Source organism: Tripterygium wilfordii, chromosome 10, assembly GCF_013401445.1.
Source record: "Tripterygium wilfordii isolate XIE 37 chromosome 10, ASM1340144v1, whole genome shotgun sequence".
Lineage (NCBI taxonomy): Eukaryota > Viridiplantae > Streptophyta > Magnoliopsida > Celastrales > Celastraceae > Tripterygium > Tripterygium wilfordii.
The window spans coordinates 10,824,732-10,836,527 of record NC_052241.1 but is presented as its reverse complement, the minus strand read 5'-3'; the positions used below and the strand labels follow the sequence as shown (position 1 = coordinate 10,836,527).

Genomic DNA, 11,796 nt, shown 5'->3' with positions numbered 1-11,796 from the left:
ATCAGGAGTTTGATTCTAAACTGACACAAATATTTTCAAGTGGTTTGTGTTGGGTCTCGGCCCAACTAACTTATCGTGCGAGTTTACACGTGCCTAATCCGATCCTAATTTAGACTTAGTGGGCTTTCCAAATAGCACACGTCTAATAAGTTGTTCTTGGTTAAAAAAGGAAAAAAAAAAACAAAAAACAAAAACAAAAACAAAAGGGTTTCTTCAATCATGAAAATTAGTTGACATGGTAGTTGAACTCCAACACCCACTTGAAATCTGCGTGATCTTTTGTCCAATTTTATGTGAAACCTTTTTCAATCTATAAATCATCTCTTTGTCTCAAGCCAAAGTACAATCAGAACTTTAAAACTACCTAAACATGGAGAGTAACAAGATTTTTGTAGTAATTTTGGCACTTCTAGTTATTTCAGTTAATGGACAGATAAGCACTCCTTGTACAGCTTCAATGATCAGCAGCTTCACTCCATGCATAAATTTTATCACTGGAAGTACCAACAATGGCTCAACACCATCTTCCAGCTGCTGCAACTCATTGAAGTCATTAATGGACACTAGTAGGGATTGTGCTTGTCTGCTAATCACTGCCAGTGTCTCCTTTCAGCTTCCGATCAATCCGACTCTGGGGATCTCCCTCCCGCGAGCCTGTAACATGAGCGGTGTTCCGCTGCAGTGCAAAGGTGAGTGAAACTTTAATGTGTTTCTTTGTAAATGGCAAAGCTTGTCCTGCTCCATATCTACTAATGATGCTGATATTGCATTTTGCAGCCACTGGTTCTCCTCTCCCAGCTCCAGGTACTTTAACTGACAAAATAGTGTATTTACATAGGACAATATCTTTGCACAAACACATTTTTCAAACAAAAACAATACAACCTGTTGAACTATAGACGGTCATTGAGATACGGCTGGAGTATACGCTGTTGAAGCCGGGGGACCATGGACCCAGTTAGATGGGACGACTCTAAACCCCTAAACTCTAAACCATAATACATAATATGTAGTAACGATAACTTTCTGGCAGGTCCTGAGTTATTAGGCCCAATTCTTCCACCTCTAGCGGCTCCTGCTTTAAGTCCAAAAGGTAATAATCTGATCTTCAACTTGTGATTAATATTAATAATGATTCTTATAAGATAATTACAAACTGTTTATTTTCAAGCAGCTTCAAAAGCATCAACAGCATCAGCTCCAGCACCAGAACCAGAAACAACCACACCACCATCTCCACCAGAGGCTCCTGAAACAACTCCAGGGGTTCGACCAGTGCTAACCCCTCCGGCATCTGGAGCTGAAATTCTCAAATACTCTCCACACTCTGCCCTTCTAATCCTTTTACTGTCCATGGTTTTTAGATACAATTAAGGTCGTAACTAACATACAGCAACCCATCCTTGTGTTTGTGTTATATACTCTGTAGTTTGGTTGGTTTGTTTCAAAAACTTTTCAATGGGTGAGAGCCAATGAATGTCAATTTGATTGAGAAGCCAATAATGATTCATTGACATATCACTAAAGCATATCTTCTATTATATCTCTATCAATAAGGCTCAAGTATGAACTACCATTAAGTGAAACGACCCAAAAAAACAAAGCCGTGCAGTTTTGATGTATCTACAGTGAACTGATAAATCCAAAACGGATCATATTTGTTGATTTGATATCAGAATTCATATAAATATACCATACATAGAGAAAGGTAAATTTTGACCCTTTCTCCTTTGATTTGACTGAAGCAATTTGACCAAGCTCCTCCATTCAAAAACTCAACACATTTTTGGCAAAACACATCACATCCACAAATTTTACCATACTTTTAGGTGGCAAAAATTAAGGACCCAAAAATGAACTTTTTGTGTCCTTATAAATCCCTCCAAGGCTCCAATATATTTCACAACGTGAGAGAGGAAGACAAGAAACATTGAATCAGAGCAAATAATTGAAGACCCAAAACAGGAATCAAAAGGTAGAAACAGGACACAAATGGCAGCCAATAAGCTTTTTGCAGTGTTTGTTATGTGCATTGTTGTGGTGGCAGCAATGCAGCTGCGCCAGGCCGAGGCTACGGACGGCGATTCCAAGTTCAAGGACTGCTTCACTAGCTGCGAGAAAGAGTGCATGGACGATGGCCATGGCAACACCTTCTGTGAGATGAAGTGTGATTCTGATTGTGGTGCTAAGGAGATTGCTGGTATGCACATATCCATATAACATATAACAAGATTCATTAACATTCACTGTATTTTTTGCATAATGTTCTGACTAAATCATGTATTTGTTTGTGTGCAGACAAACTAAATATTAATTTGAATTGATTCGATCGATCGAGAAGAAGCAAAGGAATGCAGATTTACTTGAGAGACACAGAGCTTAAATTGGGAGATGAATAATACATCACAACATTTGTGCAAGAGTTTCTTATGACTGCTGCTTGTTATTTCTAATGTATTAATCTGAAATTGTAATAAAAGTTTCGATTTTAGTCAGTCTAATCTTTTTCTTTTTCTTTTTTGGTTTTAAAATTTAAAGAAGTTGCTTTCTTTCTATAATACTACTTTTAATTTTACCATTTTACTATAGTGGTTGCTATAGTTATGTTATAATCACAAAAGAGCATCCCTTCATGCAATTACCAAGCAAAATGAGAAAAAAAAAAAAGGAATATAGAACTCAAAGAAACCATTAGTATATACTGAAAATGTTTCTACAGTCACACTGATAAACAAAATACATAAATTATTAGTGGAGTTTCAATGTCTTTTCTTGGCTCAATCTTACAGATACTTAGTATTATATTTACTCATTCTGCATCTATAACCAATCTGACAGATTCTGAAGTGTTGACTGATGTCAAGGATGACCATGTCGGGTTTGTAGCTTCTTCAACATTCTCTGTTGGTACTTGTTCTATATTAAAAGTAGGCTTCGGAGGCAATCCTAAATTCGTTGCATGTCCTTCAAGCATTTGGATTGCCTTTCTCATTGGGGGACGATCGCAAGGCCTTATCTGTATACACCACAATCCTACTAATGTCATCTTCTTAATCATATTCTCCTCCTCTTCTGTGGCATCCTCAACTTTTGTAATCTTTCCTTGCACCATTTCATGGTAAACCCACAAGGGAAAGTACATCTGACTTGAATTATTATCCGTTGTTGCATCGAGCTTCTTTCTTTTCCCTAACATTTCCATTAATAGCATCCCAAAACTATATACATCAGCTTTGTAAGAAACACCTCCTATTCTTTTGTAGATGAGCTCTGGGGCAATATATCCGATTGTTCCTCTTGCCGCAGTGACAGACACGATGCTATCATCCGTTGAGCACATTTTAGCAAGGCCAAAATCTGATAACTTTGGAACAAAATTTTCATCAAGAAGGATGTTGTGAGGTTTAATATCAAAGTGTAGGATCTGCATGTCACAACCTCGATGCAGATATTCAATCCCTCGTGCAATCCCGAGAGAAATTTCGTACATTTTCTTCCAACTTAAGGATATATGCCCCTCTCGAGACAACATGTACTTGTCAAGAGAGCCTTTGGGCATGAAATCATATACAAGAGCACGTTTTGTTCCGTCAGAGCAGAAGCCAACAAGACTCACCACATTGACATGGTGAATTCTCCCAATGGTTGCAACTTCATTAATAAAGTCTTGTCCATTAGTTTTTGCTTTGCCCAACACCTTAATTGCTACCAATCTTCCACTTCTAAGTTTTCCTTTGAAGACAGAGCCATAGCCTCCTTCCCCCAATTTGTCCTGAAAACGTCCGGTCATCTTTCTAATTTGTGAGTAAGAGTACCTTATTGGCATAAAATTATTTTGACTTTGCAGGAATTCTTCAAGAGTGTCATCCATTGATAAATGCCTTCTGCGCCACTTATAAACCACAAGTGCAAAAAGACATAGGAACCCAATTACCGTCCTCGTTACAAGAACCGGTGCTGCATTGAAAAACCAGCTATCAATCAATGACAAATATTAAAAGACCAAAGAATGTTAGTGTTTCTTCTGAGGTGGAAGGGGAATTGACATATTAAAATTGCATGAAATTACTTCATTTTATTGATATCTTAAAATCCATTTCTCCTTCTCGCCAAATTGGAAATTTAATTTTTAACTTTATGAATGCACATACCAAAAGAAGTTGAAGAATAAGAACTTACCGAGCACCTTGTGCTCTATTGTCGGGCGGACGGAGTGTATGGCTGTCAACAAGATGAAGAGGAATCACACCCAAAATGATCAATAAACTAAGGACATATTCTGGTAAAAAAATTGACCGTAATGGAATTGGTAGGATTCTTACCTCCCGGAACCCAAAAGTTGAAAAAATCATTAAACCTGCCTGTAAAAGTCGGTCATAATTATATATGTGTAAGTATAACTGAGAAGTTGGAACAAATATTTAAAGCTGAAACATGAAATCCAACATATATATATATAGGTAGCATTTGAATTCATATATAAAAAAGTGTCATGACCTCTCATCATTACTAACAGTTTAGCATGTCAAATTAAGAGGTTAGAGTGAAAATTCTATATACGTTCGTTCTCGCTGGAGAATCAATTAGCAGAAAATTTACTCACATAGTAAGTCACACTTAAAGGGGGTGAATCTTGTGCAGCCTAATTCGGTCCCGCAGTATTGGATAATGGTGTTGTCCTGTAGATCACAATTACCGTCTCCTTTACAAGCAGCACATGAAATTGGAAACCAAGAAAGCACCATACCATAAACAAGTTTCTTATGGATGTCCATATAAGATAAGTTGTTGTTGCGATATAAAGTTGCTCGTGTGAGGAAATCAACGGCACACGAGGCTTTCAACTCTGTATTCTTAAAATCACCAACCAGAACATAATGATATGATCTTGTGTTCTTGGTTGAGTTGGTTTGGATTATACAGGGAGAAGCATCCACATAAGTGCTATAATTCACTGGACTTTCACAGCTTACATAAACTAGATCGTAGTTTGGGGGAAACCAGTATGTCGCGTAGTGGCATTCACCACGTCGCGCATATGATGTTGCACTAAAGGATGTAAAAGAAGTGATAGGCCTGGAGGAGCAATCACCATCACGGACGCTAACATCGGCAATCCGGATTGTGCGGTTGCCGTAGTCGATTGCCTTCACCAAGTATCTTTCAGAATCGGGGCTGATCAGTATGGTTTGATTGTTCTGGCAAGAGAGTTGGTAGTTGGGATCACCACAGTTTGGTGGGTCTCCTTTCAGTCGAAATGGGTATGTGATGTTGGGGATATCGCCACATGAGGAAGATTGTGTACAGTTGTAAGGTATGCGATTAGCATCATGGTATTCATACTCATTGTCATAGTAGGAGCCAGAGGATACATGGAAGTGGATTGCAAGAAAGGCAAAGAAGGCAGCAAGGAGAAGCTTATTTTGAGACATTGAAATGTTTGTTATTGATGCAGTTTTCCCTTGTATTGTGTAGCCGGCCATCTAATTCAATTGAGAAATCAGCTTCACCATGCTTATTACTACTCAGTCTCAGTGAGATTGACTTGACTTGTGATCGAATTCAGTCGTCTTACCATGCTTATTCTATACTACAGGTTCAGTGGGGTTTCTTTTGTCTTCAGTTGGAATGGGAATGGGACAGTTTACCAAGTCCTAACCATTCAAATCTTATCTAATTATTAGAATAATTGACTTTTTAAATGGCTACCTTGACCCTCTCACCATTGACGTACCCTTGACTTAGCCGCGTAAGACCCACTAATTGTTACATATTTTAATGGTTGCCAACTTTGAATCCATCATGATCTGTCTACCCACTAAAAGTCCAGAGATCGGCCAATGAATTATAGTTCCTTCAACAACTCTCTCGTCTTTTTGTTTATATATCACATCCACATGTCAGTTGTTGAGACGGCTAATACAACGGCAAGCTCTGTGGATCCTTCATGAATAAAGGAAGAGGGGTCCTTCATGGCCCGGAGACATTCCAATGCTCAAGTCAATATCAAAATCAAAGAGTTCTAATAATCTTAATGATTACAAATTGTCATGTATACCTTAGGTCGACCTTAGCCTCTTCTATATAGGGGTCAACTGGTGATAAAGTCTTTCCCTGATTGTTTGATATTTATCGTTCCTTGAGTGTCATGATAATCTGATGAATACCCGCCACACGGGATGGGGGCCCAAGTCTAGCATCACAAGTTTGGCACTATCATAGGTCCGCCTATGATAGTGCCAGTCCACGGGCCTACACACAGGTGCGTGCACTCTCAATGAAAGCACCAATGATGAGAACCACACCGGCCCACAGCCACAGAGACCAACCCCCTTGCCAACCAAAGCCCAACCGACGCCCTTACGGGCCGGCTGTAACCAAGACCCATGGGCTGAATCCCATGAAAACCTTGGCTGGTAGGTTGAGAGGACCCTGCGCTTATAAGCTAGGTTTGGTCCTCCTATTTTTCCGATGTGGGATCTCAACATAATCTCCTGACGTCCTTGGACGGTAACTTGCTTGAGAGTAGTAGAATATACCCTGTGAGAGCTAAGGTTATTTCTTTAAACTTTTCATCCTTATTTCGACTTGTGCCGCTTTCTGAAAGAGGCAGTATATTTATCTTCCCAATACCATATGTAATTTTATTTATCCACTAAATCAATAAAACCAAATTATATAGAATTACAACATGGGCATCAAATAATTCTCTCCAATCCTCTAAAGCCAAATCGAAAATCAATCAACCAAAATTATGCCCACATCACAGAATTGAGAGCTACATGGCCCGATCTAGTAAGTAAAGAAAAATTGTGGATAGATTTGAATTTTTGGAAAAACTTAGAACATCCTAATTCCTTAAGATCTCTCTTTTGTGTTTAAATACTAATTAATTGGAGAACAACGAGTAAGTCAAATGAAACTCATAAAGGTTTTAAGTTCGAGCATTCTCATCCTCTTTTCCAGTAAAACAAAATACCAATAAATTGTTCAATTATTTTGTATTAATTTGTCTAATTTAAATCAATAATATCTTATTTTCATTGGTATATCTTTGGTCGTCTTCACCAATCTTACATAATTGGTTCTCACTTTCACATGTTAAATCAAAAGCATTTTTATAAATTGAAAACATAAAATGAAATAAACAAAACGTTGCGTTTTATGTACAGTGATTTACTATTTCCGGCATCTTTACCCGTCACTCGTATTCGTATAGCCAGTTAGCCACTCTGGCATTCACCGTCATCGTCTCTCTCGCCTTCCGTCAACCGCATCTCCGACGCGACGATGCAGCGACTCTGCTAGTGAGGTAGTTCCATCTTCTCTTTCGAATATATACACACGTAGCGTATCTCTCTTTTCATTTGTATATTTGAATCACTCCGGCTGGTATTTCTGCTAGTCTCTCTTCACGCCCTCTTCCAAAATGTCTATAAAATTCTCAATTTACGTCCAAAATAAACTCTTAAATGTGATTGGAAACACAGGCATCACCATTGCCCCCAGATAATCATATATTCTTTCTCCGTTCTTCTTCATCATCCATTGTTAACCCATTCGACCATGGTACCAGCCTCGTCGAACCCCTGTACCTTCTTTTCAAGAAGACACTCAGTTATCTTCCTAGCCCCTTCTGCTGAATTGAACTTGGAATGGAACTTTTACGCAATTGGTGGTCTTGTTTGTTGTTACCGGTGGCCGTGGGGCGTACTACTTGTTTGTGATAAGTCCTCAATGTAAAGTATTTGAAATGTTGTGGCTTGATTCTTGTCGGTTTTCCTTATGCAACAATAATTTGCATTCAGAAAAACAAAATGAAAATATTTGTTTTCTGTCATTTCTCTAATATGAGTTTGGTTCTTTCAGATTTCATGTTTTTTGATGAGAAGAAGTTAGCAACTTTTTTTTTGGTATTTTAATGGTTTAAGGAGTTGTGATGAGAATTCTGACTGAAATTTGACAGTTCAATTTTGAATTAATTGCTTAAAGAGTAGTTTAAGATGGGCTGGAAGGCAGCGGAGAAGCTAGTTAGGCACTGGAAGATACTCAGAGGAGATAATGTGAGTATATGATGTACTTTACTGTCCCCATTTTTTTGTGAATTGTCTTTTTTGTTTTAGTGTCTTAGTTATTTGCGTGATTTTACAGGTTATGATAATCAGGGGTAAGGATAAAGGTGAGGCGGGTCTTATCAAGCGGGTCATCCGCTCTCAGAATCGTGTCATAGTTGATGGGAAGAATCTGGTGAGTTACACAGCTGCTAAGCGTTGCTCTATATTTTTATCACATTTTATGCCATAGTTTGTTGTTATTGGCTTTCTATGTTGTTCTGTGGCCCTTTAAGAATTGTAGAAATGACTGTACTTTCTCCAACAAGAAAATATTATGGTGGTTGTTGGATTCAAATTCCTGATGGCCCAATTGCTAATACTTGAGTGTTCTGGTGTCATCGTTAAAAAAAAAAATTGTATTCACTTATGGTTCTGAAATATCTTCTCTAAAGCCGCATGTCCAAACTCCGAACGTCTTTTATGAGAGGAAAGAAAAGCAAGAAGAGTATGAAACCCTTTGGTCACTACCACTTGAGACAAAGATGTCATGGTTCCATTGTGTCGATGTACTGATTTTCAATTCAAATTGTAGATGCTAGACAACCATTATTTTTTAGATTTTTTCACCATTCACCCTGATTCTTTCACCTGACAGATGGCCTCTATGATTATGATTGGGTTTTTGGCATCATGTTCTAAATATATGGTCATGTATTAGATTTTAGCTTCCAGATTTAGTTCAAGGGAAGGTTTGGGATTGTCCTGTGTATAATATGCTTTTTTAATTCATTGTCGTAGGATATTGGAGTTATCATTTAAGAGTCCTATATATCCTGTCTTCCTCCTCACTAATGATATTTAATGGTTTGTTCATAGCTCCTTTCACAGAAACCATCTCCCAATCTGGAGCAATTCTGAGAGAAACTAATATCCGTAGAAATTCTGTTATTCTTCATTGCTAACGTAGAAATTCTGTTATTCTAAAAACTTCTCAATCACTTGCACGTTAACCCAGTTTTTTTTTTTTTTTTTTTTACCTTTGGTTCTGTTCTTGGTTTGTCATTTCTCTAGCCCTTTGAAATTCAGGTAGTTTTCTTGGCTTTCGAAAGAATGACTCAACAGAAAATCCTGAATGCCTTGTTATGCCGCTTGTGTAGGTTAAGAAACATATCAAGCAAGGAGAAGGTCATGAAGGCGGGATATTCACAGTTGAAGCTCCAATTCATGTTTCAAATATTCAAGTCGTTGACCCTGTGACAGGGTGGAGTTTTAGTAGACAATTATTGGAGTTTTAATGTTTGTTTTCACATTTATCTTTGTGAAGAAGTGATGATAAATGGTTTGTCATGCAGGAAGCCTTGTAAGGTTGGGATTAGATACCTAGAAGATGGTACCAAAGTTAGAATATCCAGAGGGATAGGAGCATCTGGATCTATAATCCCTCGTCCTGAGATTTTAAAGATAAGGACAACGCCAAGACCTACTGCTGGTATGATTTCCTGAGATTTTATAGTGCACATTTGATTTGAAATTGTTGGGTTTGAGAAGAGAGAGAAGTAGAGAACTCAAAATAACTTTAGAAAATATTCACTCTCTTAATTAATTCATTACAAACATCACATACATATAGAAATACAATAGAGAACACTCTAGAAGAGTGTGTACACGTGGAGCCACATTTGGAAGCAGTGAAGATACGTGGAGCTCATTTCTCCACATAAAATACTACATAGTCATATTTCCAACACTCCCCCTCAAACTCAAATTGGTATACAATATGAGTTTGCTAAATACAATCCAACCCAAAGAAAATAAAATACACCACAACCATAATGGTGTCTAAAATATCCAATCTACTTGTTACATCGAACTCATGCTTAGAGGTACTAATCCACTTGTCACATCCCTTCGTGTGCTCAGAGGTGATAATAGACTTGTCATGATCGTGTCCGTGTACTCAGAGGTAGGAGGCTTAAAATTTTTCTTTCCGGTTGGATCTTAACTAGTTCCATGACATTCTCGGGAGAATAGTCACAACAAATACAACTCCATGACTACCATCAATCCAAGTGGGGACCACATGCTAGCCCACCACATCAATCAAACCCATTTTTACTCCATTTTTCTCCACCTCTCCCATCATTACTTTTCCTTCTTTCCACACATGCACTCTCCCATTAATATCACTCTTTTTCACATAAAACAAAACATTAAAATATTCAATTACACCATCTCTCTTCTCCTCCATTTCTCCATCTTTTCGTGCTTTCTGCTACTCTACAAAAACTACAAATGACTCCTCTTCCTTCAAATTTGCCAAATGTGTCAAGACCTCCGATTTGATCCATGACACTGCCAAACAGCAGCTTTCTTTTTCCACAACACAGCAGACTCTATTGCAGTGGCCACTTATTTGGAGTCTAAAAGAGTAACAATAGCAAGCCTTCACAGCTTCTTCAACATGCTCGACGCACTTCCAAATACAACCTTTGCCTTTTGTTCAGGGACAATAATAACCCTTTCCCAGAGCCCTTTAACAACATCAGGTCTCTTTGTTAGACCCCTTCATACAGACCACGTTGGTCCTTCACCATAACAGCCTCTTTTAGGCTGTCTAACATACCGGCTCCTTGGAACGAGACTCATGAAGCACCTTCTGCTCCACCAGAAGTACTTGGATCGGCGCCATAGCTGATTTATGAACATGGATGTAAGGACAGAGAGTTTCAACATAACACACATACTCTACAGCTACTTCAGCTAATACGGGGTGGTAAAACCATATGAACACTACCTGCCACCACCACCCACCTCCCCTAGAAGCAGTGGTGGCACAACCAAAGATTCTCACAGGACCTCTAAGATCAAGAGGCTTCGATACCACTGTTGGGTTTGAGAAGAGAGAGAAGTAGAGAACTCAAAATAACTTTAGAAAATATTAACTCTCTTAATTAATTCATTACAAACATCACATACATATAGAAATACAATAGAGAACACTCTAGAAGAGTGTGTACACGTGGAGCCACATTTGGAAGCAGTGAAGATATTTGGAGCTCATTTCTCCCCATAAAATACTACATAGTCATATTTCCAACAGAAATCTTGAATTCTTCATCTTAAACAACAACAAAAAATAAAGAACACTCTCATGACTCACCAACTAGAAAAGCCTTCATATGCAAGGCAGTACACATGGCTACATTTTATTTGCAATGTTATCCTTCACATATTTCTTTCTTCTGAACCCATTTACGAGAAACTATTTCCCAGTTTCCTGGTTTAATTTGATTACTGATATTATTTGGATTCACTTTGCAGCTGGCCCCAAAGACACTCCAATGGATCTTGTGTTGGAGAGGACACATGATGCTAAAAGTGGTAAAGGCATGCCCAACCTCTGAGGTGGCTCGTTCTGGCTCTCTAGTCCTCAAGTATGTTTCCTGAAGTTGTTGCAGATATGTTCGCACGAGTTAGACATTGACGCATAAAATGAGAATAATTTTACAAAATTCCAACATTAGACAATGACTGCTGGATTGTGATAAAATCATGACAGTAAACAATCTCAAGTATTAGTTGTGTTTTTGATGAATTTTAATGGTAATAAATGTTTCAGGCCTAATATTTGATCTTCTCTGAATTCTGATTCCATATCTTGCATTTCTTTCTGTTATGAGCTATGACTGCTGTGAATGAGCCAATGAGGCTATAAAATCTAATGCATGGTATGATTGTCATG

At 38.2% G+C, this 11,796-nt stretch overlaps 4 protein-coding genes across 7 annotated transcripts; 3 read left to right on the top strand and 1 right to left on the bottom strand.

Annotated features, from left to right (window-relative positions):
• The first annotated feature begins 358 nt into the window (after positions 1-358).
• LOC120007408 (non-specific lipid transfer protein GPI-anchored 2) lies at positions 359-1,549 on the top strand. The gene is made up of 4 exons (XM_038857601.1): positions 359-689; positions 778-804; positions 1,034-1,093; positions 1,175-1,549. Exons 1-4 carry the CDS (start codon positions 371-373, stop codon positions 1,372-1,374), a joined length of 606 nt encoding a protein of 201 aa, XP_038713529.1. The 5' UTR covers positions 359-370; the 3' UTR covers positions 1,375-1,549.
• A 342-nt stretch (positions 1,550-1,891) lies between these two features.
• On the top strand, positions 1,892-2,474 carry LOC120007410 (major pollen allergen Ole e 6-like). The gene is made up of 2 exons (XM_038857606.1): positions 1,892-2,200; positions 2,299-2,474. Exons 1-2 carry the CDS (start codon positions 1,993-1,995, stop codon positions 2,322-2,324), a joined length of 234 nt encoding a protein of 77 aa, XP_038713534.1. The 5' UTR covers positions 1,892-1,992; the 3' UTR covers positions 2,325-2,474.
• A 178-nt stretch (positions 2,475-2,652) lies between these two features.
• LOC120007407 (rust resistance kinase Lr10-like) lies at positions 2,653-5,605 on the bottom strand. Of its 2 annotated transcripts, XM_038857600.1 has the most exons (5): positions 4,748-5,605; positions 4,604-4,699; positions 4,323-4,361; positions 4,180-4,221; positions 2,653-3,957 (listed from the first exon to the last, which is right to left on the bottom strand). In XM_038857600.1, the coding sequence occupies exons 1-5, from the start codon at positions 5,481-5,483 to the stop codon at positions 2,810-2,812; spliced, it is 2,061 nt and encodes a 686-aa protein (XP_038713528.1). In that variant the 5' UTR covers positions 5,484-5,605; the 3' UTR covers positions 2,653-2,809. The 2 variants fall into 2 exon arrangements, with proteins under 2 accessions (XP_038713528.1, XP_038713527.1); XM_038857599.1 differs by having other exon boundaries at positions 4,604-5,605.
• A 1,552-nt stretch (positions 5,606-7,157) lies between these two features.
• LOC120007409 (50S ribosomal protein L24-like) lies at positions 7,158-11,697 on the top strand. Of its 3 annotated transcripts, none has more exons than XM_038857602.1 (6): positions 7,158-7,312; positions 7,967-8,063; positions 8,152-8,247; positions 9,212-9,315; positions 9,407-9,543; positions 11,376-11,697. In XM_038857602.1, exons 2-6 carry the CDS (start codon positions 8,004-8,006, stop codon positions 11,456-11,458), a joined length of 480 nt encoding a protein of 159 aa, XP_038713530.1. In that variant the 5' UTR covers positions 7,158-7,312; positions 7,967-8,003; the 3' UTR covers positions 11,459-11,697. The 3 variants fall into 3 exon arrangements, with proteins under 3 accessions (XP_038713530.1, XP_038713531.1, XP_038713532.1); XM_038857603.1 differs by having other exon boundaries at positions 7,170-7,312; positions 7,993-8,063; XM_038857604.1 differs by having other exon boundaries at positions 7,222-7,312; positions 7,998-8,063.
• Positions 11,698-11,796: the final 99 nt, after the last annotated feature.

Coding starts and splice junctions, on each gene's coding strand:
- LOC120007408 (XM_038857601.1), top strand. CDS start 371: ATGGAGAGTAACAAGATTTTTGTAGTAATTTTGGCACTTCTAGTTATT. Junction 805..1,033: donor TTCTCCTCTCCCAGCTCCAG/GTACTTTAACTG, acceptor ACTTTCTGGCAG/GTCCTGAGTTATTAGGCCCA. Junction 1,094..1,174: donor TCCTGCTTTAAGTCCAAAAG/GTAATAATCTGA, acceptor ATTTTCAAGCAG/CTTCAAAAGCATCAACAGCA.
- LOC120007410 (XM_038857606.1), top strand. CDS start 1,993: ATGGCAGCCAATAAGCTTTTTGCAGTGTTTGTTATGTGCATTGTTGTG. Junction 2,201..2,298: donor TGGTGCTAAGGAGATTGCTG/GTATGCACATAT, acceptor GTTTGTGTGCAG/ACAAACTAAATATTAATTTG.
- LOC120007407 (XM_038857599.1), bottom strand. CDS start 5,483: ATGGCCGGCTACACAATACAAGGGAAAACTGCATCAATAACAAACATT. Junction 4,362..4,603: donor CTTTAAGTGTGACTTACTAT/GTGAGTAAATTT, acceptor CGACTTTTACAG/GCAGGTTTAATGATTTTTTC. Junction 4,222..4,322: donor CAACTTTTGGGTTCCGGGAG/GTAAGAATCCTA, acceptor TCTTGTTGACAG/CCATACACTCCGTCCGCCCG.
- LOC120007409 (XM_038857602.1), top strand. CDS start 8,004: ATGGGCTGGAAGGCAGCGGAGAAGCTAGTTAGGCACTGGAAGATACTC. Junction 8,248..9,211: donor TAGTTGATGGGAAGAATCTG/GTGAGTTACACA, acceptor CCGCTTGTGTAG/GTTAAGAAACATATCAAGCA. Junction 9,316..9,406: donor GTCGTTGACCCTGTGACAGG/GTGGAGTTTTAG, acceptor TTTGTCATGCAG/GAAGCCTTGTAAGGTTGGGA.